This window comes from Cucurbita pepo, chromosome LG05 (genome assembly GCF_002806865.2).
Source record: "Cucurbita pepo subsp. pepo cultivar mu-cu-16 chromosome LG05, ASM280686v2, whole genome shotgun sequence".
Classification (NCBI taxonomy): Eukaryota; Viridiplantae; Streptophyta; class Magnoliopsida; order Cucurbitales; family Cucurbitaceae; genus Cucurbita; species Cucurbita pepo.
The window spans coordinates 3621200-3644842 of NC_036642.1; the positions used below are offsets into that span (position 1 = coordinate 3621200).

A 23643-nucleotide genomic window follows, 5' to 3' on the forward strand; every position below is an offset into this window, starting at 1 on the left:
AGAAGTTTCTCTGATCGAGCGGTCTTTTAGTAGGTTTACTTGAACCGTATTCGTCCTTTTAATCGCATGCTCCCTTATATCTCCATTATCTTTGTCTCTGTCCAAATGGGGTTGCTCTCCAGTTCTTATATTTCCCATTGTCTTGGGGATCCTGCATAGATAAGGCTTGAGCATAAAGAATATATGTTATGTTGCTTGAAAGAAAACCATTGATTACCAAGCCATAAAAAGATGACGTTCTATCTGAAATGACAGCATTAGCAGAACTAGTAATGAAGAAAACAACCCAAGAAGTACTNCTTGAGCATAAAGAATATATGTTATGTTGCTTGAAAGAAAACAATTGATTACCAAGCCATAAAAAGATAACGTTCTATCTGTAATGACAGCATTAGCAGAACTAGTAATGAAGAAAACAACCCAAGAAGTATTTCAAATCTGAATGTTGGCAAAGCCCAATTGCTGGAAGCACTTTGCCATTCACAAACTCGAGCAAGGGAAGCTGAGAAAGCAGCACAGGAAGCAGATACAGAGAAGAAGCACATTGTCTCACTCTTTTTGAGACAAGCCACCCAACTTTTTGCTTACAAACAGTGGTTCCAGTTGATGCAGCTGGAGAACATTTGCCTTCAACTTAGGAGCAAAGAACATCCAGTCACTGGTCTGTTCTCAGATGTCTTGCCTTGGGTCCCTTGTAAAGACAGGCAGTTTTATCAGCCTAGAGACAAAAGGAAGAAACGGGGCCGATACAGTCGCAAGTTTACGATGTACGAAATCGCTTTTGCTTTGGGATTGGGTCTTGCTGGTGCCGGTTTGCTCCTTGGATGGACGACGGGTTGGTTGGTTCCCATTTTTTGAGTTTCGTAACATCGGAAACTGGCATGTTCATTCTCTGGTTTGCTTTGGATTCCCTGGTCAAGGCAACTAGTTTCCATGGGAAAACATCATCTTCCAAACTTTTTGTAAATATTTAGAGCCTTTGTATGTGTTAAAAGTTATATTTGGCCAACTCTTGGCAAAAGAAAACTGTAAATTGTATACAAAAGGGCATGTGTCCGTGTAAAAATGGTGTCTTTTTTAGCTGCTTGCTCTTACCTTTCGCCTCTCAACATACTCGGCTTCCTTGTCTTGTTTAGTTGTGATGCAAAAATACTTTATGAATAAGAGACTGGTTGATCAAGACAGTCGTTATAGTCATATTTGATTACTTCGTAGAACGTGTTCGAGAATTATTTTAGAACGAACAAATTTACTTTCGCCATTTTAAAAATTTCTAAGGAGGCAGGATAAAAGTGATTTTAGCTATTCGTTAATCAATCTTGAACACGTTCTTATTGTCTTTTTCGACATGTAAGTAATACAATGTCACATCAAATCTTTCGAAGAATTTTCTTGGTTAAAAATTTGATTTTGTGCTCATAGAAAAATGTTTTTTTTTTCTTTTTACTGATTCTTACTTTTAGTGTTCAAACAAGTTATAAACTAATTATTGATGCATTATACGGTTAATATTATATCGATTTTTTAACCAAATAAACTAATTTTAGATATGGTCTATTTTTTAACATAATTATTATAATTGTTATTAGTTACTATAATATTTTATTTTTACTAATTATTAAAAAAAAAACTAATTAAATATACTGTTTTGTAATTTTTAAATTACTTAATATAAATTTAATCAAATAGTTAATTATAAAGTAAGATTAAATATAACAATAATTAACTTGAGAAGAAAATCCTTTAGAAAGTTTAGCCAAAAAGTCAAGCTAGTGTCATGTGAATTATTTTTCAACATTATAAGATAGTTATATTCCGATAATTTTTTTTATTTATTTTTTATTTTTTCTTTTTGAAAGTCAAAAGGGAAATGAAGCTCCGCCACCGTCCGTTTGACCTTTGGCTGTTTACCGACCTTCTTGATTGGTTCCTAATATGTATCCGCCGCGTGTTCGCGCCAACCACTCAATACCCTCTCCGGGTTCTTCCACAATCCAATTTCCAAAATCCCCAATTTTCTTCTTCGTCTTCTTCATCTGCTTCCAAATATGCCGTTCATTGAGATTAACACCAGCACCACAGGCGCGGAGGACGCCAAGATCAACACAGCAATCAAAATTTTCTACAGAACTTACGGACGCGGATCAACCAAGGTCCTCCTCATAATAGGTGTCTTCAATATTGCTCCATTTTTCCGTTTTTCCCCTTTCGATTTCTGCTTTTTTCGAATTTGATTCTGATGCCTCTTAAATGGATGAATCAATAATGGATAGGATTGGCCGGAACCCACGATTCATGGAACCCCCAAATCAAAGGGCTTACAGGCACCGATGTGCCGAATGACCACGGCAATCGGAACACCGTCGGTAACCAGATTGCGGCGGACGACGGCGAAGAAGCCAGCTTCGAAGATGGCGGAGGAATCGAAGTTTGTGCATTTGACAATCGGGGAATGGGCCGAAGCTCCGCCCCCACCAAAAAATCGGAATATACGTGAGTCCCACAATCTATTACTTATGAATCACTTCTCTCAATCTCTCTTATGTTGGCTGCATGTCTTGAGAAATGAATTAGAATTCGGGATTTAAGCCAAATTTGTAATACCCTGAGCGAGAGAGAAAGAAAAGGATAAACCCCTGTTTTTTTCTTCTTGGTTGTGCAGAACAAAGATAATGGCTCAGGATGCCATTGCCTTATTGGATCATTTGGGATGGGAAAAGGTCCATGTCTTTGGTCATTCCATGGGTGAGTGAGTGAGTTTGTAACTCTGCTCAATGATTCATGAACAAGATATAGTTATTAATGTTTTGTTCTATCAATAGGAGGTATGATAGCTTGCAAATTAGCTGCTATTGCGCCTGAAAGAGTCAAGTCATTGGCCATGCTCAATGTCACTGGTGGAGGCTTCCAATGTTGCCCCAAGGTACCTTAATAAACATTTAGTGCTGCGACTCTTAGCTGCTTGTTTGTAACATAATCTTCAGAAAACATTACATTACTTTAAGGAATCCAACCAAAATGATGTTCTGTTGTGGTTGAGCTGGTTCTTAAGGAACAAATTATTCTTGTAGCTTGACAGGCAAACATTCGACATTGCAGTCCGATTCTTAAAGGCCAAGACTCCTGAACAAAGGGCAAGTGTTGATTTGGATACACACTATTCAAAGGTAAAGCTAATCATCATGTTCGTCTTCTGTTATCTGCGGCCCGACTTTAAACGAGGATGAGTCTATGAATAGTTTTGACAAAATTTGTATATTGTGGTGCAGGAATATCTTGAGGAGTTCGTCGGATTTGAAACAAGAAGAGCGGTATTATATCGGGTATGTAATGATAGGAGGATCGTTCTTAACTGGTTTTATGTATACCTTGTTAGTTGGATTCTGGTTTTTATTAAACCTGCTCGTATCCCGTTCCCACTCCCGCTCCGTCTTTTCTAGCTGCTCTCTCCTCTTGAAACCTCCCCAAAAAGGAGGGAATATGGGAGCTAGAAGTGCCTTTTTTTATGGATTCTGAAGCTTACCATGTTGGGTTGTAGTTTTCTTTGTCAACTAGTTTGGAACTTTACAACATTCCATCACAAAGATATGCATACATGTTCGGTGATACCGATATATATCCACGTTCATAGAAATGAAAGTAAACCATGATATTACCTGACAATAGCCAAGTGTTTCTGGCAATGAGCGTCGTGTATGGAATCTAATCATGAACGAAAAGGAGGAGTCCGATGTCCGTGAACCCTCTTACAAGGAAATTCTTTTGAACTTCCTTATGAAAAGGACTTTAACTTAGAGGAATAAGTTAAACAAAGAACCAATGGCTGTTGTAGTAGGGGTCTGATTAAGTCTCAACTCCTGAGCAAAAATACTTCCTTCTCAAATTGCCGAAGTCGGTGGTGATCGACACGTAATCCTTTCCTTGAGGTTGGAGGATCGAATCGACATGCCCCACTTTGTTGTACTAAAAAATAATAATAAGTCCCTCCCGAACGTGTTAATGTATGTATGCCTAGATAGCACTCTGCCAAAATGGATTGATTTTGTTTAAACCATGAGCATATATTGAGAGACTTCTGAATGTTTGGAGAACTTATTAAGAACTAAAGATGTAGTTGATTGTATGACACTATCTTCATATGTTGATCGTTAATATCAATCATTCATGGTGTCTCTCTTAACCCTTTTTTCGTGGACAAAGATGTTTGGTACGTATACACGTAAATACATACGTTAAGCTTTCGAGCCTTAGTCAAACTTGAAACAATCATTTGCAGGAATATGTTAAAGGTATATCAGCAACTGGAATGCAGAGTGATTATGGTTTTGCGGGTCAAGTCAATGCATGCTGGACGCATAAAGTGACGAACAAAGAGATCGAATGCCTTCAATCTGCTGGATTTCTTGTATCAGTCATTCACGGAAGGTAAACAATCACGTCGGTTAATCACTACGAAACTTATGTCTGACATCCAAATCTGTATGAACATAAACATGTTTCTATCATCTAACATTTGCTGCATCGACATACTTTACCTTGTCGTTGATGAANGTTTCTATCATCTAACATTTGCTGCATCGACATACTTTACCTCGTCGTTGACGATGATTGGTTTTTGATGACCAGGCAAGATGTTATTGCTCAAATATACTATGCTAGAAAACTTGCAGAGAAGCTTTATCCTGTTGCTAGAATGGTAGATCTACATGGAGGTCATTTAGTCAGTCGAGAGAGAACCGAAGAGGTATAACTTTTTCTTAATCAGAATCGATTGAAACCGTGTTATTCACTAGAAACTGATAGACATTTCTATTTTTTTGTGTGAAAGTTCAGGTAAATCAAGCTCTTCTTGACTTAATCAGAGCTTCAGAAACGAAGATGAGCCCACAGGACTGGACAAACTTGCCAAAGAAAAGCTCATGTGAGCATTTTTTTTCTTTTAGCAGTCAACTTTTTTCTCTTTGGTTCCTATGAGATCCCACATCGGTTGGGAAGGAGAACGAAACACCCTTTATAAGGGTGTGGAAACCTTTCTCTAGCAAACACGTTTTAAAAATTTTGAGGAGAAACCCAAAAGGGAAAGTCCAAAGAGAACAATATCTACTAGCTGTGGACCTGGGCCGTTACAGTTCTTTGGAAATGCTGAAAAATCTGTTGTTTCTAACAGGGTGGATGGAGGAGAGAATGTCATTAATAACACTAAAAACTGAAGGAGGAGGAAGCACTGTCTCCACCCAACCTTTCTTGTTGGAGAGACTGCATTTTTTCTTCCTGTATCTCTTCGGTCTGATTCTTTTCATGTTCGAGTATCTCCGGGACACCTTCAAAAGCTTGAAACCAGCTCGAGTTGGGCCCTCCCTTACATGAAGAATCGTTTCAAACTCTAAATTTTTACAGGTGAGTTATCTGATTGTCTCGACAACGGTCATGTAAATAATAAAAAAAACTTAGAAGACAGATTCAAACTAATCCTTGTCGTTTGAAAATAGTTAAGGTGCGTTCAAGCTGGTTTAGACACGCACAAAGATTAAAAAAACGATAGCCCTTTACTTCCATTGAACTCGTACTATAAGAGGTCTCAAGGTTGTTCTTTGCTTGAACTTTGTTGCAGGGTCTGTTCATCTTTGCTATCTGATAGGCAATGATCCAATCATCAAAGTGAAGATGTGGAATGAATTCTCTTGCAATATTGAGAAATTATATCCACAAAGGAGAGAGTCCAACAAAAGGCCAACGTTAAAGCCTGGTATACCCTCCCTTCTTCTGTATAATCTATAAAACTGTTCATCTTGTTCATCTTATACCACTAAATGCATATTATATTATTCTCTGTTTAAAATTCGTTTTATGGTTCATCTAGTCAAGACATCAACGACGTATCATAAAATATCCGAATTTTGCTAAATCTAACATAACTATTCATATTGAAAGTTTAGTGTCTGCCAAACCTATTACTAAGAAAGAAACCAAATAGCACGGATAAGCTCATACTAACCCGTCAGTTGCCGGAAAATTGTGGCAGAGGAGGTTGCCTTCATAAGATGGCTGCTTTGCAAGATGGAATCTAAAAGAGAGAAAATGAATTCAAATTGTGGATTTGGAAAGAAATTTAAGCAATATGACCAAAATATGCCTTTGGAATATACCAATATGCTCCCATGCTACCCTACATGACAAAATATGCCTTGGGTTGAAGCCCAGTTGAACCAACAGGTATTGGTTCAGCTAACGCCTCGACTGTTTGAGTATCGAACCGAATCGAATTGAATTTTGTAACTCGACACTGTTGACTATAAATTTGTAAGTTGAATTACTCCCCAAATGCCACGTGATAGGTTAGTTCACTTCACTTAGAGATGTCAACCACGATGGAGATGTCTAAAGTTTCTCGAACCACAAGTCGCAACTCACTCAAAAGTAATGTAGAGCCATGTTGATTATGTTTAACTTACAATCTTTCTCGACATATGATAGTCCAACACCTTGAGTCAAAGTCGGCCAATGTGATAGCTGCTCTAGATTCATGCCTGAACTGAACCAAGCCTCTTCCAATTCTTTAGGAATAGCATATCCATCATGATTTACATTGATATTAGATTTATGCACAATACATCACGAGAGAATTAGGACATACCATCAAGATCACTCTAATTAAAGGAAATTGGCTCAGTAGGGAGGATACCGACCTTGCTGAGCCACCCCACCATGGTACACGATTAAGTCCCACCTTAGGTCGAGTCGACGAGTGAATTCTCAAGACAATATTCCTCTATCATATAGTAATGCTTCCAAAATTCACAGATTTATTTAAATTATATTAATTTAGATACGATGATATATAATATATAAGTGTCCATATCATAAGAAATATTAAGAATCACAAGCATATAACACACCAACTACCATAATTTCATTAATTAATATGATGTCAAATCAAATTTCATTTATTACACATAACTAATGTCCTATTAACGTATATTTACGATCATAAAAATACAAACTAAATTATTTCTTAAATATAACTAAAATTAGTCATACGCTTATAATTAATCATTACTTTAAAAGAAGTTAGTCATCTTCATCTTCGTCTCCATGGGAAAACCCGCTTAAATTTTTCATAGATCTTCACCTGTAATTCACTCAAGTCTGTTAGAATGGATATTGTTCGATTTTTCTAGTTAAAGATCAAAAAATGAAATAAATAAATAAATATATATATATATATTATTAAATTTAAGAATAAATTAGTATATTTAGAAAATTATTTAATAATTACTTAAGATTTTTGTTTTAACAATGTTTATCAGAAAAAACTTATGAAATTTTTAATGCATATGGTGAAATAAAAATTTTAAAATATTAATAACTAAATTTAAAATTACTTAAAAAATATAAAATATTTAAAATATTTAGAGAAAAAAATGTTGTCAAGTTTGACATTTAAAAAAAAAAAAAAAAAAAAAAAAAAAAAAAAAAAAAAAAAAAAAAAAAAAGCAGAGTGCTCTGTATGGCTTCATTCAACAGCCGAGGCGGCGGAGGAAGGTCCCCCAGCGGCGGCGATAGCCACGGAATTTCCGATCCGGCGAATGGTCGGGGCTTACCCGGCGCCTCCTCCCACAAAAAGGGAACGGAGGCCAAAGTTAAACGAGGCGGCGTCGGCATCCACGACGGCTCTGGCGGAAGCCGAGAGAAAACTAGCGACGGCGTAGAGCTCCGCTCCGGTGTGTGCGGCGGCTCCGACCACATTGGGTAGAGACCAGGAAAGAGAGTGAGTTTGCGTGAGTGGGGTGGTTGAGCGTTTAATAGAGTTTGAAATTCTCCAATATTCTTATTATTAAACAATAAACAATAAATAAAAAATAAATAAATAAAAACAAAATAAATCTTTATAATATTAAATTTTAAATTTTTTATTTTTAAATTTCCTAACTATTTTCAACTTAATTTTTTAAAACAAAATAAAAATTATTATCAAGTGAAATAAGCATTACTATTAATATATTATTTATATAAATTTTTTATTACCAATAAAAATACTTACGATTTATTTATTGCATGAAAAAATCTTATTTATTAATTTTAACATTTTTTTAATTATTTCTCTTATTTTTTCATGTTTTTTTTTTTAATATTCATTTTTTTTTTCATTTAAATTTCTTTATGAATAAAATCAGCCTCATTATTTCTGTCAACATCTCTGCATCAATAGTGATATAAACATTCGAAAATTAAAAGCTCATTTAAGAATNTTGCCTCAATAGTGATATAAACATTCGAAAATTAAAAGCTCATTTAAGAATTTATTTCCAATATAATTATTTATTTTTTCCATTTTCATATATATTATATAAAAAAAAAACATTATTATTTATAATTTTTTAGGCATAAAATTGAATCTTTTCTTTTTATTTAATATAGTACTGACTTTTTCAATTTAAACNATTTTAGATACAAAATGGAAAGTTTAAATATTTAATAAATATTTTTAAAAATTTAAACTTATTATCAAAATTAAATAAATAGAAAATCAATTTTAGTTAAAATAAATAAATAAATAGATTATATTCGGTAGGAATGAATCCCTTTCATCTTAAAAAACTTTGTCACCAATCAAAATAAGATGATAAATAAAATAGAAATGACAAATTAACCCTCAATAATTATTTTTTTTTATTTTGTTTTAAATAATTTATATATTTTCGCCCATATTATTAAACTAAAAAATACATAAATTATAATTTAAAAAATAGAACATAATTGGTGTATTTAAAATATAAATAATTAAAAAAATGGGAAGAAGCAAGGCACCCACCGACGATGGAATAAANTCCATTTTCATATATATTATATAAAAAAAAAACATTATTATTTATAATTTTTTAGGCATAAAATTGAATCTTTTCTTTTTATTTAATATAGTACTGACTTTTTCAATTTAAACACGAACATTTATTAGATACAAAATCAAAAGTTTAAATATTTATTAAACGTTTTTTAAAATTAGTAAATTTTAAATTTTAAACTTATTATCAAAATTAAATAAATAGAAAGTCAATTTTAGTTAAAAATAAATAAATAGATTATATTGGGTAGGAATGAATCCCTTTCATCATAAAAAAGTTTGTCATCAATCAAAATAAGATGATAAAAAAATAGAATTGACAAATTAACCCTCAATAATTAATTTTGTTTTAAATAATTTATATATTTTCGCTCATATTATTAAACTAAAAAATACATAGTCTATAGGTTATAAATGAGGAACATTTTAAAGAAAATACATAATTTGTAAGATATATTTTAAAATAAAATAAAAATAATAAAATAAAATTATGGTGAAATTATAATTTAAAAAATAGAACATAATTAGTGTATTTAAAATATATATAATTTAAAAAATGGGAAGAAGCAAGGCACCCACCGACGATGGAATAAATGACGGAAGCCCTACGAATTTATTTTTGTTATTAAATGGATGAATTGAACAATGATTTAATTTTGTACCAATTTCTTTATTTATTTATTTATTTATTTATTTAAATTTAGATTCATGGTCCCAATTGTTTGAAAAATCTACTTCTTTCCTAGTGCTATTCTTATAAAGTCAAAACCAACCCAAAATCCATAATTTCTTTTTTNGACAAAATCTGACAGCAACAACACAAGATAAGGTTAATAGAGTGTTCATATGACTCAATAACTCACGAATTCGATTCCATTTGGGGTTCACATTTTTTTGGTCAGGTCAACCCAACTAACCCGAAAATAGGGTTACAATCAAACCATACTTTTTAAAATTAAGAATATTTAACGTTATTAATAATATTTTTTAAAAATAATTAAAAAAACAATCCGACAATCGGACCAAAAAAATCATTTAAAAAAAAGACATATACATATATATATATATTGTATCAAACCAATCAATCAAATATGGGCCGAAGTACGAGGCCCATTTTCACCGAATCATCTCCAACCATGGACTCCAAGGGGAAAGGCCCACTCTTCGTCCACGTAGTTATCTGGGCCGAGGCCTGTTTCATGAGTGCTTTTCCCATTACTCTTGCTTATTGGGCCGTATTGGGCCTGGTTTACTGTTGAACTCGACGAATCGGAAACCCAACCTTTCCTCATTAATGGGCTCAAAACTGGGCTCTGCGGCTTGACTTGACTCAAACTCCGGGCCTTAGCCTTGGCCGACTGAGTTGGGGCCATGTAGCTTGGAACGTGGGCCGAGTTTGGGCCTGAGTCCAAGTTCATTTCAACGGTCTTCTCCGACATGTCTTCCTGATTGTGGTAAGGCTGAGACGACATCCATCGGTCCAGTGAACTCCAACCCCATTGAGTCGTACGCCGGCCTTCACTTTCATAAACCGGACCGGGTTCATGTTTCCTATTTTTCTTCAAACTTTGAGCTTCCATTTCACATCTTTTGTTGGGAATCTTTAGTTTCTCATGTATTTGTTTGAATCTTTCTTCTTCTACTTCAACGTCTTCGACTCTTCTTTGGAATTTGTCGTGTGCTAGTTGGAGCCTTCGGGCTCGAACTCGAGTTTGGACTCGAACTAATGCTTGCATGCATCGCATTGTCATTTGTGCTTGTTTACGTACGTTGTAGCCTCGAACTAGTGCTTGTAGTCTCACTAGACCCTTCAATGCACGCAAGGCACATCGAGCCTACAAAAAAGATGGAACAAAAGTATTAGTAAAAACGTTTAAGTTAATCCTTAAATTTTCTATTATTATTTTAAAAATTTTCAATAATATCCAAAAACTTAAAAAAAAAAATTAAAAATATAGTTTTGGAAACTCTAACCATTAGTATCCCGATTAAAAAAAGTATATCTATAACTTTTCAAACTAGTATTAATATTCTTACCTTTATTAAAAATTAAAAAAATTAAAAATTGTTCCCGTCGTATAGACGAAAATTGTTTATCTATATCTCATAAATTAAAATTGAGTGGTATTAAAATTAATTTTAAAAATTTATGAATTGAGTGCATATTAACAGTAAGAACTTTTTACTACCGAAGATCGAGAAGATTTAAGAATATTAATAAAAATATAAAATTTTAAAGATATTTTTTGTCGAAAGTTGAAGGGGATTTTTTGTAATAAAATATTAATATTTTATTTATATAAAATATATATTTTTAAAAATTTAAAGATATTATTTAAAATTTTGAAAGAATTTATTTTAGGTTTTTATTAATTTAAATTAATAAAAAGATAATATTTAAAAAATTATAATTGGTTGGTAATGAATGATGATGAGCCTAATTTCTTAAAATATAAGAAAAAAAGAAAAAAAAAAGTTAAATACATATTTACCAAGTGACCCCTATAATAAGATTGAATAACAGTTGCAGCTCTTTCTTCCTTAGAGTACGGGCGACCATAGCCAGCCAAACGAACAACCTTCGCCGCCGCCTCAGCCGCCGCCACCGCCGCCTCAGCCGCTGCAGCAGTAGCAGCGGCAACCGCGATGGCATGGTAACCATACTTTTTAAAATTAAGAATATTTAACGTTATTAATAGTATTTTTAAAAAATAATTAAAAAACAATCCGACAACCTAATGTAGCTCGAACCTCCGGACCAAAAAAATCATTTAAAAAAAAGACATATATATATATATATATATATATATATATATATATATATATATATTGTATCAAACCAATCAATCAAATATGGAAATAATGGCAAAAGAAGCACAGTCTTGTGTTCAGATCAACTGAGTGCCAATAAATAACATTCTGCAAACAAATATGGGCCTCGTACGAGGCCCATTTTCACCGAATCATCTCCAACCATGGACTCCAAGGGGAAAGGCCCACTCTTCGTCCACGTAGTTATATGGGCCGAGGCCTGTACTCCCACCATCATGGAATTGAGTGCTTTTCCCATTACTCTTGCTTATTGGGCCGTATTGGGCCTGGTTCACTGTTGAACTCGACGAATCGGAAACCCAACCTTTCCTCATTAATGGGCTCAAAACTGGGCTCTGCGGCTTGACTTGACTCAAACTCCGGGCCTTAGCCTTGGCCGACTGAGTTGGGGCCATGTAGCTCGGAACGTGGGCCGAGTTTGGGCCTGAGTCCAAGTTCATTTCAACGGTCTTCTCCGACATGTCTTCCTGATTGTGGCAAGGCTGAGACGACATCCATCGGTCCAGTGAACTCCAACCCCATTGAGTCGTACGCCGGCCTTCACTTTCATAAACCGGACCCGGTTCATGTTTCCTATTTTTCTTCAAACTTTGAGCTTCCATTTCACATCTTTTGTTGGGAATCTTTAGTTTCTCATGTTTTTGTTTCAATCTTTCTTCTTCTACTTCAACGTCTTCGACTTTTCTTTGGAATTTGTCGTGTGCTAGTTGGAGCCTTCGGGCTCGAACTCGAGTTTGGACTCGAACTAATGCTTGCATGCATCGCATTGTCATTTGTGCTTGTTTACGTACGTTGTAGCCTCGAACTAGTGCTTGTAGTCTCACTAGACCCTTCAATGCACGCAAAGCGCATCGAGCCTACAAAAAAGATGGAACAAAAGTATTAGTAAAAACGTTTAAGTTAATCCTTAAATTTTCTATTATTATTTTAAAAATTTTCAATAATATCCAAAAACTTAAAAAAAAAAATTAAAAATATAGTTTTGGAAACTCTAACCATTAGTATCCCGATTAAAAAAAGTATATCTATAACTTTTCAAACTAGTATTAATATTCTTACCTTTATTAAAAATTAAAAAAATTAAAAATTGTTCCCGTCGTATAGACGAAAATTGTTTATCTATATCTCATAAATTAAAATTGAGTGGTATTAAAATTAATTTTAAAAATTTATGAATTGAGTGCATATTAACAGTAAGAACTTTTTACTACCGAAGATCGAGAAGATTTAAGAATATTAATAAAAATATAAAATTTTAAAGATATTTTTTGTCGAAAGTTGAAGGGTATTTTTTGTAATAAAATATTAATATTTTATTTATATAAAATATATATTTTTAAAAATTTAAAGATATTATTTAAAATTTTGAAAGAATTTATTTTAGGTTTTTATTAATTTAAATTAATAAAAAGATAATATTTAAAAAATTATAATTGGTTGGTAATGAATGATGATGAGCCTAATTTCTTAAAATATAAGAAAAAAAGAAAAAAAAAAGTTAAATACATATTTACCAAGTGACCCCTATAATAAGATTGAATAACAGTTGCAGCTCTTTCTTCCTTAGAGTACGGGCGACCATAGCCAGCCAAACGAACAACCTTCGCCGCCGCCTCAGCCGCCGCCACCGCCGCCTCAGCCGCTGCAGCAGTAGCAGCGGCAACCGCGATGGCATGGTTTCTATCACCGGCCGTTAATGGCGTGGAATTATTGCTCTGCCTCTCGTAATCTGCAGCCGTCTCCGGAGAGCCATTATCTTCTTCAAATTTCTGCAATAAATTAACTCAATAAAACAAAATCCAGTCGCCATTAATGGACATAGAAGCTTAATTTTGACCTTAGTTTCAGGCAGGGTGAGCGGCGGCGGCTTGAAAGCTTTCCGGACGGCGAAGAACCAGCTGCCTCCTCCTTTCTTCCCCATTATTGCATCGTTCTTGACCTAGGCTGATTGTGTAAATAAGGGGAAATGAGAGGACTTAAGGAGTAAATAAGAGGAATCATGGAGGGGTAGCAAGGCAAAATAGTATTTATATTGAAGGACCTGATCATATCACAAGTGGGAGCGGTTTAAATAAGTAATTAATATCATCCTCTACTTCCACCTGATTCGATCCCATGCCTTGCCTCTCCATAAAGGAACCCTATATTTGAAAAATCATCCACCCTTCTACCACCTACTTCATTCTTTGGCTCTAATCATTTCAATTTTCTTTTACTTAACCTCTTATTATTGGGTTTTAAATATTTAAACGTTTCAGTAAAGGAGGTGTACGTACATAAATAAATCGAGACTACAGGAAACTCAACAAATAGGTAGTCTGGTCATACTGTAGAAGATACCGAAGAATGCTCGAGTCATTAGGGATTAAACCCAGATTCCAAAACTTGGCATGAATTATGGACAAGACGTGTTACATATGATTTAAATAATTGATTATTACTATCTATACTAATAAGGTGTACCTTCTTTTCTAGTGACTCAACCCTGGGAAATCTGACAAGTATGTAGCGTGATCCTACTGCAGGAGATACCAAAGAATGCTAGGGTCATCAGGGGTCGAACCCAGATTCCAAAACTTGGTATGCATTTTGGGCATGGCGGGTTACATATCTATACTAACAAGGTGCACATTATTTTTCAGTGACTCAATCATAAGAAATTCAACAAGTAAAGTAGTTATACGGAAATACCAGAGAATCCTAGGGTCATCATGGGTCGAACCCAAATTCCAAAATCTAGACTGAATTATGAACATCGAGTCTTACGAATCCTAAACATTGTGTATGAAAGTTTTAAGTGAAGTATAGATATCTAGTCATTTAGTTATGTCGGGACGTAATTCAAAAGGTTATATATATATATATATATATATAATAATTAAAATTTTAAAATCCAATTACAAACCAAAAGCACCTTATAGTAGAAGCAAAATGAAAATGTTGATATAATGAAGAAAAAAAGTTTAATTTTTCCATAATTTTTATTTGCTTTGGAAACAAACATTACCTAATTAGGTCCCAAACCAATATATGATATATATGGAAGTTGGGCTGTCTTTTTGAGTCTTCCATTGGTCCCAAATAATCAATTAGTTTAATCATTAAAAAAATATTTATTTTTTAATTATATCATAATTAAATATCAACTTAAATATAGTTCAATTGATTAAGTATTTATATATATTAAATAAAAAAAAATAAAAAATTATTTACGCATCCTTATTTAATTAATTAAATTAAATCAAAATTCGTTAATATAAATTAATAATTTACATTAATATTTAAGTAATAGAATTAAAATAATAAGCGATTATTTAGAAGTTGCAAATTTAGATCCCATTCGATAATCATTTGACATTAATTCTTTCTTCGAGGTCGAAGATTTAAATATTTATATTTATATTTTTTTAATTTTAGTTATAACACTATAATTATATTATTTCATAATTATAAAAATTATGATAGGTAACTGTTTTAAATACTTTATTGGGTATTTTTTTTTAAATATTTTTTTTTTTTTTATTAGTGAAATAATGATAATTTGGGTGAGGGTTGCTCTTGGACTTTAGCTACCTAACAAACAAACAAGATATCTCAACTACTTTTAATTGCAACTAAATCCACAAAATTTAGATCTAATTTTGTTTAATTAAAATTTTTAATTTATTTTCATCACATAATTATTACACTTTGAAATGTTTTGATTTGTTCATTTAATATAATAATTTTTTTTATAAAAAAATATATAAGGATTGAAATTGGATAAATATTAGAGATTTGTGAATCAAATTATTATTTAAATCCATTTATATTGTAGAATTTTTATGAAGGGCTTTTCTTGTGATTTTTTTAATTTCAAAAGGGTAAAATTGTCTTTTCTACTTTTTCTCCTGCCCTTATCCTAAATCCCTTTTAAATTACATTATAAAAATAAATAAACAACTTTTTAATCAAAATCTTATCCACTTATTTCCTTATAATTAAGGTTGTTTTTTAACCATATGGATAAGATCATACTTATTATTCGATATTAAATTTCTTGTGTCAAACATTTTTCTTTATGTATCTATAAATTTGAAATGTGATGAAACATAATTAATATAATAATAATAATAAATACTTTAAGTTATATATAAGTCTCGTTTTTTATTTTTTTTTTTAGAAATAACCATCAACGTCGTCATCATTTAGGCTTTGAGCCAAATTCTTCTCTTCTCCTCTACTTCATGCTCGATCATCACGTGTTAACTTAAATTTTGGCTCGGGTCGAGTTTCTACTTATATCTTTCACATCTAATTTTCTTTGTAACTTTCGTTTGTCATTTTAGTCCAAAATTACCCATAATGTTTAAGGCTTCACGTCCAAATTGGAACTTACGACAGGACTCTTTGCTAGCTAGATATTCCAATCCCAATTTGAGAGTAAAGTAGAAAGAACAATTATTTTTTTTAAATATTATATTTTGTCCTTAAACTTTTTTTAAAAAAATTAATTTTTATTACTAAATTTTGAAATTTAGTGAAATAAATAGTAACAATAATATATATATATATTAGATGAACATGACTAATACGTTGATATCACTAGGGGAGTAAGATTTTGATTACCTTGTTGATCGAATATCTCAAGACAATAACACTTGTTTGAGATTCGAATCACCAAACAAGATCGATCATGTCTAGCTTAAATGATTCTTATTGATCAAATATCTTAACGCAAGAACACTTGTTTGAGATTCGAATCACTCCACAAGCAAGATTGATCATATCGAGCTTGAATGATTCTGCATGCAACCTAAACTATATAGAATTGCAAAGAAAGCACAAATGCTTATTTTACTACATTTTTCAAATCCGCTTACAAATACAACATACATGACTTTATATAGCCTAAAAAATGAAATTATTAAAGGCATTTTAAGAGTTTAACATTCCTCCTTTATGGCCGTAATTAACTATTATGTAAATGTAACCTAAACTAAATAAAAGTCTTAAAATACAATAATTCTAAATTACTCTTTTTAAGTGTAACCCATCAAACTTCATTCTTCTTCGATGCGGCATGAATTGAAAATAATTTTGACAACTTTTTCTTCACATATTTATTGAAGTATATTGTATGATTGATGTCTCTCGGTTCATATCAATGACTCTCTTTGCTTGCCCAAAATATTCGAGGCTTACAATACTTTTGTTCGATATTTGAGAATTCTATTAGCATGACTCTGATATCACGTTAGATGAACACGACTCTCCATCATTGTATGATATGTATGTGTATATATATAAAAACATCAATTTTTATAATTTATTTTAAAAGAAAAAGATATTTGGATCATTACGACAAAGGGATGACTAAAAAAAACAAAACAAAAGAACGAAATTGAGGAAGCACAAAATCGGATTGGGCGTTTGACCGGACTGGTGAAGAACCAGACCTCCACAGAGCGAAGCGAGGAGGTGGAGGAAGAACACCGAGAAAGACTCGCTTCACTGAAATCCCCAGCGGCTTGACGCCAATTTCTTGCATTCTGCATTCATATCTAACCTCAATTTCTCAATCCTCTACTCACTTCAGCAGCCGGCCATGTTTCAACAAAACAATATGCAGGCATCTCTCTTTCCCTATTGTATCTCTGTTGAAGAAATTGTAGCTGGAGAGTTTCTGTTCGTTGAATTTCTCGACTGCGTTGGCTTCTAATTCTACTCTTTCTTGCAGCTGGCTATTCGGATTCCGACATCGCCCGCTCAAGATTCTTCACAGTATATGCAAGTCGATCAGAGCGACAAGTCTTTAGTAATGAGCGGTGATATGCAAAATGGGGGATTCACGCATTCGGAATACATCTTCAACTTCTCCAAGGTGTCCTCATTCTCATATGGCCTTCTGTTTCTCCTTCAATCTCTTGCTTTTTTTTTATTTTTTTTTTTTAACACAAATTTGTTTTTGGATTGCTGTTGTATGGATAAATAATGCTTGTGTAGGATCTCATGTTTTAGTCTCTTGGTTGACAATGGTTTGTTTGTTTATACTTTTAGCTAGCGAATTAAGAGTCTCGTGCATCATTTTCTTGATTCCTGCAGAAACTTGAAGAGGATTTACAGACGTTTGGCATGAAAATAAAACAGCACGAGGATAACATTAAATTTCTCAAGACTCAGAAAAACAAATTAGATGAATCGATCCTCGATTTGCAAAGTATTTTGTTTACTATTTGTGTGTTAGAACTTATTGGTATTCCCTTTTCTTTTGTTTTGTATATCCACTTAGAATTTCATTTAGTTATTCTAGGCAAGTATCATTCTTCTGGCACACCTGTGGCTGAAAACGAGGTTCATTCCCATCCTCAAAGCGAAGAGGAAACGATGGAACAGATTATGCGGCAGGAAAAGTCTGCTGCTGGCATTATATGTAGATTGAACACACATCATGGTATTCAGGCTTACAACATTACGTTGACCAAGGATGTATTGGGAATTGTTGCTCGACTTGGAAAAGTTGATGATGATAACTTTGGCAGGTCTGTCTGTCTTCTAATCTATTTGGGAATGTGATTTTTTTGGGAGGTGTTGAGTTTGTATTACATCTCATTTGGTACATTGTATTGAGCTTAACTATCCAAAAGGAAATGATACAAACCCACAAGTTTATGTTGCTAGTGGTGGGCTTGAACCGTTACAGTTCAGATACGGTAAAACAACTTTTGGCGGGCCAAAATGGATCAAGATAGTTTCTTATTTGTTTCTGGTTGTCAAATTTTTTGAAGAGTAGCTTAAACAATTAAAGGTGGATGTGGAAGATGGGTGTGCTTTTAGCATGATCTGTGATGTCTGGCCTCTCTTCTAACTATATTTATTTTGATGTGCCTTCCGTTCTTCCTGCTATGAATTTCTTGTTCTTATTAGAGTCGATTATATTACAAAATCAAACAAACAATATAAATAGTTTTGCACTTACGTGATTTTTGTAAAAAAAAATTCAATTGCAGACTGCTCTCGGAGTACCTGGGAATGGAAACTATGCTGGCAATTGTCTGTAGAACGTATGATGGAGTTAAGATGTTAGAAACATACGACAAGGAAGGTTGCATAAACAAAAGTTCTGGCCTTCATGGTCTTGGTGCTTCAATTGGGAGGAACTTGGATGGCCGGTTTCTCGTAATTTGTCTTGAACATTTGAGGCATTATTCTTATATGCTGTCTCTGTTTGAAATTATGGAGTTTTAAGTTTGTAAACATTCTTCAGAGATTTTGTTTATGTATGATTTAATCTACGAGAGTGCTAAAAGTTCTTTATTTTGCAGACCGTATGCTGGTGATTTTATTCCTAATGATCCACAAAGGAGGCTTGATCTTCTAAAGCCAAGATTACCTAACGGGGAGTGTCCACCTGGCTTTGTTGGCTTTGCTGTTAACATGATCAATATTGATAGCACACACTTTTGTTTTGCAGCCAATGGATATGGTCTCAGGGAGACCCTGTTCTATTCTCTCTTTTCTCGTCTTCAAGTATATAAAACAAGAGCTGACATGCTACAAGCTCTCCCTTGCATAAGTGATGGTGCACTTTCTTTAGATGGAGGAATAATCAAGGCTAATGGTCTTTTTTGCTTGGGCAATCAGTATGAAGCTCTCTTTCAAAATTATAATTCAAGTTTGTCTGAATCATTTAGTAGACCTTGCTTTAGAGTTTAATCTCTCTTTTTATTTGTCAATTGCTTTTTGCCAATTAATCTAATTGGATATATATTGGTTGGTCCATGGACTCACTCCCATCCGAAACATCTTAATATTTTTGTGCTACTCAAATGTTTAGATTCCGAGCGATAATTCTTTGGCTTTTTATGCTGTCGGTGAAAGCTACTAAGCACTGTCATCTATCATTTCCTGAAAATCCTTGATGCAAAACTATGCAATAGTGCTAGGATTGGCTTTTCATTTTCAGAAAGAAAAATGAATTTTTGCTATGGCTTGTGGGCTTATTTTTGTTGTTCAATTGAAAGTTGGATTTTATTCAGTGTTAATCTCAGTTTTTTCATGTTTGGTATCAGGGAAGATGTTCAGTTGAGATTTCCGAAGGCCTCAATGAAATCAAGCCTGCCTGAAAGCTACATTGAATCTGAGAGGCAGATGAAAGAGCTCAAGTGGAAAAAGGAAAAGATGATTGAAGATATAAAGAGAGAACAAGCATTACTGAACAATTCTAAGCTCAATTTCGATAGGAAAAAGGCAGAGTTTCTAAAGTTCCTTGCTGAAAGTTCATCATACGCGGCTCAGGTAAGTTCTAAAATTTAACGAATACTGAATATAAATCTCTGTTTCCTACAAAAAAAAAAATTACAATAAATGGTTCATCCTTTTGCATAAATAAGGATTTCTTTTTGGGATCCTATTCTCTGTTCTTATCTTGCGTATTGAAGCTCTTGCGTGTAAATAACAATGTGAATAATTTAATCTTCTCAGCTGGCCCTATTCTTATAGCAGCGAGTCCAGTTTGCACCTCCATATCAAAAATGTCTCTTATGAGTCTTAAATTTCAGTTTTAAATCTCAAATGATCAACTCCCCCTTACTGTTAGAGGTTGAATAAATATCAGGAATTAGTGGAAAAGGGAGCTGTCTTCCGATTATCTGATTTGTTGTCCATTTTCAAGTCTTTAAGCGATAGGTCTTACAAAGGAGCTCTCGGTTGCAAATTATATCTGGCTAAGAGCAGCCACCTTTGTTGACTTAAAGAACTTCTGTGATTCCGAACTTGGGAATCCATATTATACTTCTAATAATCTTCCTCGAAATTGCTAGCTCTTCATGAATATCTTCAACTTGCAAGTGACAGCCTTATATCATCTCTAGCTTCCCTCCAAATGAAATCCCTCCATAACTTTTCTTTTTGTCCATATTAACTGAAATTTTGAAGAGACGATTGTTAGGGGGGATGCTTAATGAGGTATGATTTGAGCGAATGTGAGCCTACCAGCCTTGACATTTAAAGAGGTCTGATTTGGAAATAGGGAAGTTCCACTTCTTCATTCTAGCCTTGACATTGTCTAATTTGCAGCCAAGTTGGTAACTTCTTGATTTGCAACGACGAGGTCTTAGAATTGGGGGAATGCTTGTAACTCTCTGCTCTGCCAATTCACAATTTACTTTCGTTGGTTTAATCATTTATGGCCTTCAAAATTTCTATTAATGAATGTTTGTGATTCTTTTGCACTGGAAATTCAATCTTATGACCTGACCTTTCAAAGATTGACTTTGATGCTTATAATGCCACTCCTTTTAACTCAAATACAACTGCTCGGAATGCACTAGGAGCCTGTTAAATTGACCCGACAAACTGAACAAAGTTACAGTTTGTTAAAAATCGACATCTGCGAAAGAACATGGTTGTTGACTGCTAGAATATTGAAAACGTCAGCATGTTGTTAAACTCGTGTATGTCGCTAGGGGCCTGTTAAATTAGTGTGCCTGCTCAACGAACTCAATAAATCTGAGAATAAGGCAAAATACCCTGCACAAGAATCTGGTTATAGCCTATGATAATATAGGTTAAATTATAATCTTGTTTGAGAACCATTTAGTTTTTTCTTTGAAAAGTTTGCTTGTTTTCTGTAAACATTTGAATTCATAATTGTTTAGATTTTGAAAATATTTATAAATATAGTCCAAACTTAGTTTCTGAATGTAATTCTGAATGTTATTTTAATTGTGGAATGACAGCAACAACTCTCAGTCAAGCCGGAGAGGTTGACACCACGATGAAATTTGCTGTAGAAAACACCAAGTTTTCCACAGAACAACTTGGAGAAGGAGCTGTCAGCTGCAATATTTTAACCTGAGAAAATGCACAAGCTTCCTATTTCATTTTTGAGGTAAATATCTTATCTTATGGTTTAGCTGAAGAATTTCAAGGAAATGGAATAGGAGGCTGTGACATCTGTAGTTCCTCACTAGATTAGGCATTTTTTTTAGTGCTCACTGTCCAGATTTATTGAAACTAATGTTGTTTAGCTGGAGAGACAACCGTTCTCTTGCACTGGATGATCGTTAAGTGTTAGNAGTGCTCACTGTCCAGATTTATTGAAACTAATGTTGTTTAGCTGAAGAGACAACCGTTCTCTTGCACTGGATGATCGTTAAGTGTTAGCGTAACATAGTTTAAATGGTCAAGTCATATTCTCCCGAATAAGAAGTCAAATGGGTCTTTGTCGTCGGACTCTTTAACTGAAGAGACAATGACGGTTAGTATTGGTCAACTTTGTCATAGTTTAAGAAAAGCCTCTATTAGGATCGTCAAGTGTTAAAAGTTTAAATATTTGTGTTCTCCTATCATTTTTGTCGTAGAACTCACGAAAATGTTGGNGCTCTCTTGCATTGGATGGCGGTTAGTATTGGTCAACTTTGTCATAGTTTAAGTAAAGCCTCTATTAGGATCATTAAGTGTTAAAAGTTTAAATATTTGTGTTCTCCTATCATTTTTGTCGTAGAACTCACGAAAATGTTGGGATTGTTATAGAAAAACAAGTTTTTTTTTTTCTCCCTACAAATTTTTGTTCACATGAACATAAACATTAAAGAATTGAGTGTTTTGATCCAAAATCATATATTAAAATCATATTTAATAAATAGCTATCTCCTTACAAAATCAAAGCGAGGGTCACTGTCAAGTCTAAAGGACGTGGACAAATTTTAATCCACGTGGTNTAGAATTGAGTGTTTTGATCCAAAATCATATATTAAAATCATATTTAATAAATAGCTATCTCCTTATATAATCAAAGTGAGGGTCACTGTCAAGTCTAAAGGACGTGGACAAATTTTAATCCACGTGGTGTAGCCTTGTTGGACTTTGTAAGATTTTTTGTATTTTTGAGATCCTTTGTCTCTCTTGTCACATTTTATGACATGTCATTAAAGTAAGGTTGATCATATATTATATAATTCATGTCACTTTGTCACATTATCTTTTTACAAACATATATATATATATATATATATATTAATTTGAAGGGGGAAAATCTCTAATTGGGCNTATCATATATTATATATATATATATTAATTTGAAGGGGGAAAATCTCTAATTGGGCTTTGAAGAAAATGGAAAGATAATGTAATGGGGCTTTAGGCCTTACGTNCTCTAATTGGGCTTTAAAGAAAATGGAAAGATAATGTAATGGGGCTTTAGGCCTTACGTGTATCATTGAAACACGTGCCAAAATCTTTTTGACTTTTAAATATGAATCCAATTTTTTTATATAAAGGAAAATTATTTAAAAAAAAAAAATAGAAGCCTACTAAAAATGGTGGATGGGTGAAAACTCTTCTTTAATATATATGATTTTATAGCTCATGAAGTGTGTGAATTTTTTCGTACCTAATTATCCGAATAATTCAGGTTATTTTTGTGTTTTTTTTTCAGTATAGATTGAATTGAATTCTTGAAAAATCGAAAAAAATAGTTTTGTGTGCGAGAACNTTCATGAAGTGTGAATTTTTTGTATTTAATTATCCGAATAATTCAGGTTATTTTTGTGTTTTTTTTCAGTATAGATTGAATTGAATTCTTGAAAAATCGAAAAAAATAGTTTTGTGTGCGAGAACTTTATTGGTCGAGCCAATCGGACCAACCCTAAAAAAAGATTCACAACCCTAACTTACTTCTAAAATTGTTATAAAAAATCAAGAATATTTGATCTTTGTAACACGCGTTACTGATACAGTGTGACTTATAAACGTTTGATATTTAAGTTTTATGAAATTTTAGTTATTAATGTAATATATAATGTAATAAAAAAATAATTTAAAAAATGAACAAACCGATAATCCAACTTAATCTATGTATACCCTATCAAAATATTTCAAATTAATTGAGAATAATAATTTTAAAATTTATTGAAAATACTAATTAAAAAATCACAAAAATTAGAAATAAAAATTATATATATATATATATATATATCACCTGTCAC

General features: G+C 33.1%; 4 protein-coding genes across 8 annotated transcripts in view; 3 read left to right on the top strand and 1 right to left on the bottom strand.

Moving 5' to 3' along the window:
- LOC111794566 overlaps nt 1-1094 on the top strand; it is a 2171-nt gene extending 1077 nt beyond the window's left edge. The window contains exon 2 of the mRNA XM_023676603.1: nt 390-1094. Coding sequence (XP_023532371.1) covers nt 390-858 — 469 coding nt within the window. The 3' untranslated portion in view covers nt 859-1094. The remainder of the gene's footprint in view (nt 1-389) is intronic.
- A 770-nt stretch (nt 1095-1864) lies between these two features.
- LOC111794595 (putative aminoacrylate hydrolase RutD) lies at nt 1865-5872 on the top strand. Its single transcript, XM_023676647.1, has 11 exons — nt 1865-2169; nt 2274-2493; nt 2663-2745; nt 2823-2923; nt 3072-3167; nt 3270-3323; nt 4277-4425; nt 4627-4744; nt 4834-4921; nt 5168-5397; nt 5612-5872. The coding sequence occupies exons 1-10, from the start codon at nt 2049-2051 to the stop codon at nt 5365-5367; spliced, it is 1230 nt and encodes a 409-aa protein (XP_023532415.1). The 5' UTR covers nt 1865-2048; the 3' UTR covers nt 5368-5397; nt 5612-5872.
- A 4081-nt stretch (nt 5873-9953) lies between these two features.
- LOC111795656 (protein IQ-DOMAIN 1-like) lies at nt 9954-13769 on the bottom strand. The gene is made up of 4 exons (XM_023678201.1): nt 13512-13769; nt 13189-13443; nt 11872-12531; nt 9954-10032 (listed from the first exon to the last, which is right to left on the bottom strand). The coding sequence occupies exons 1-4, from the start codon at nt 13593-13595 to the stop codon at nt 9967-9969; spliced, it is 1065 nt and encodes a 354-aa protein (XP_023533969.1). The 5' UTR covers nt 13596-13769; the 3' UTR covers nt 9954-9966.
- Nucleotides 13770-17042: 3273 nt separating this feature from the next.
- On the top strand, nt 17043-22002 carry LOC111795489 (protein DEFECTIVE IN MERISTEM SILENCING 3-like). 5 transcript variants are annotated; one of them, XM_023677942.1, is made up of 9 exons: nt 17045-17285; nt 17394-17537; nt 17759-17873; nt 17967-18195; nt 18664-18855; nt 18979-19296; nt 19726-19951; nt 21394-21659; nt 21749-22002. In XM_023677942.1, exons 1-8 carry the CDS (start codon nt 17262-17264, stop codon nt 21433-21435), a joined length of 1290 nt encoding a protein of 429 aa, XP_023533710.1. In that variant the 5' UTR covers nt 17045-17261; the 3' UTR covers nt 21436-21659; nt 21749-22002. The 5 variants fall into 5 exon arrangements, with proteins under 5 accessions (XP_023533711.1, XP_023533710.1, XP_023533707.1 ...); XM_023677941.1 differs by having other exon boundaries at nt 17046-17285; nt 17958-18195; XM_023677939.1 differs by having other exon boundaries at nt 17759-18195.
- Nucleotides 22003-23643: the final 1641 nt, after the last annotated feature.

Excerpts from the sequence above, each read along its gene's own strand:
- LOC111795489 (XM_023677939.1), top strand. The coding sequence starts at position 17,262 with ATGTTTCAACAAAACAATATGCAG. Across the intron at positions 17,286-17,393 it reads TTCAACAAAACAATATGCAG|CTGGCTATTCGGATTCCGAC; the intron begins GCATCTCTCTTT and ends TCTTTCTTGCAG. Across the intron at positions 18,196-18,663 it reads GATGATGATAACTTTGGCAG|ACTGCTCTCGGAGTACCTGG; the intron begins GTCTGTCTGTCT and ends ATTCAATTGCAG.
- LOC111795656 (XM_023678201.1), bottom strand. The coding sequence starts at position 13,595 with ATGGGGAAGAAAGGAGGAGGCAGCTGGTTCTTCGCCGTCCGGAAAGCT. Across the intron at positions 12,532-13,188 it reads CTTATTATAGGGGTCACTTG|GCTCGATGCGCTTTGCGTGC; the intron begins GTAAATATGTAT and ends TCTTTTTTGTAG. Across the intron at positions 10,033-11,871 it reads ATGATGGTGGGAGTACAGGC|CTCGGCCCAGATAACTACGT; the intron begins CTCGGCCCATAT and ends CATGAAACAGGC.
- LOC111794595 (XM_023676647.1), top strand. The coding sequence starts at position 2,049 with ATGCCGTTCATTGAGATTAACACCAGCACCACAGGCGCGGAGGACGCC. Across the intron at positions 3,168-3,269 it reads TGGATACACACTATTCAAAG|GAATATCTTGAGGAGTTCGT; the intron begins GTAAAGCTAATC and ends ATTGTGGTGCAG. Across the intron at positions 3,324-4,276 it reads GAAGAGCGGTATTATATCGG|GAATATGTTAAAGGTATATC; the intron begins GTATGTAATGAT and ends AATCATTTGCAG.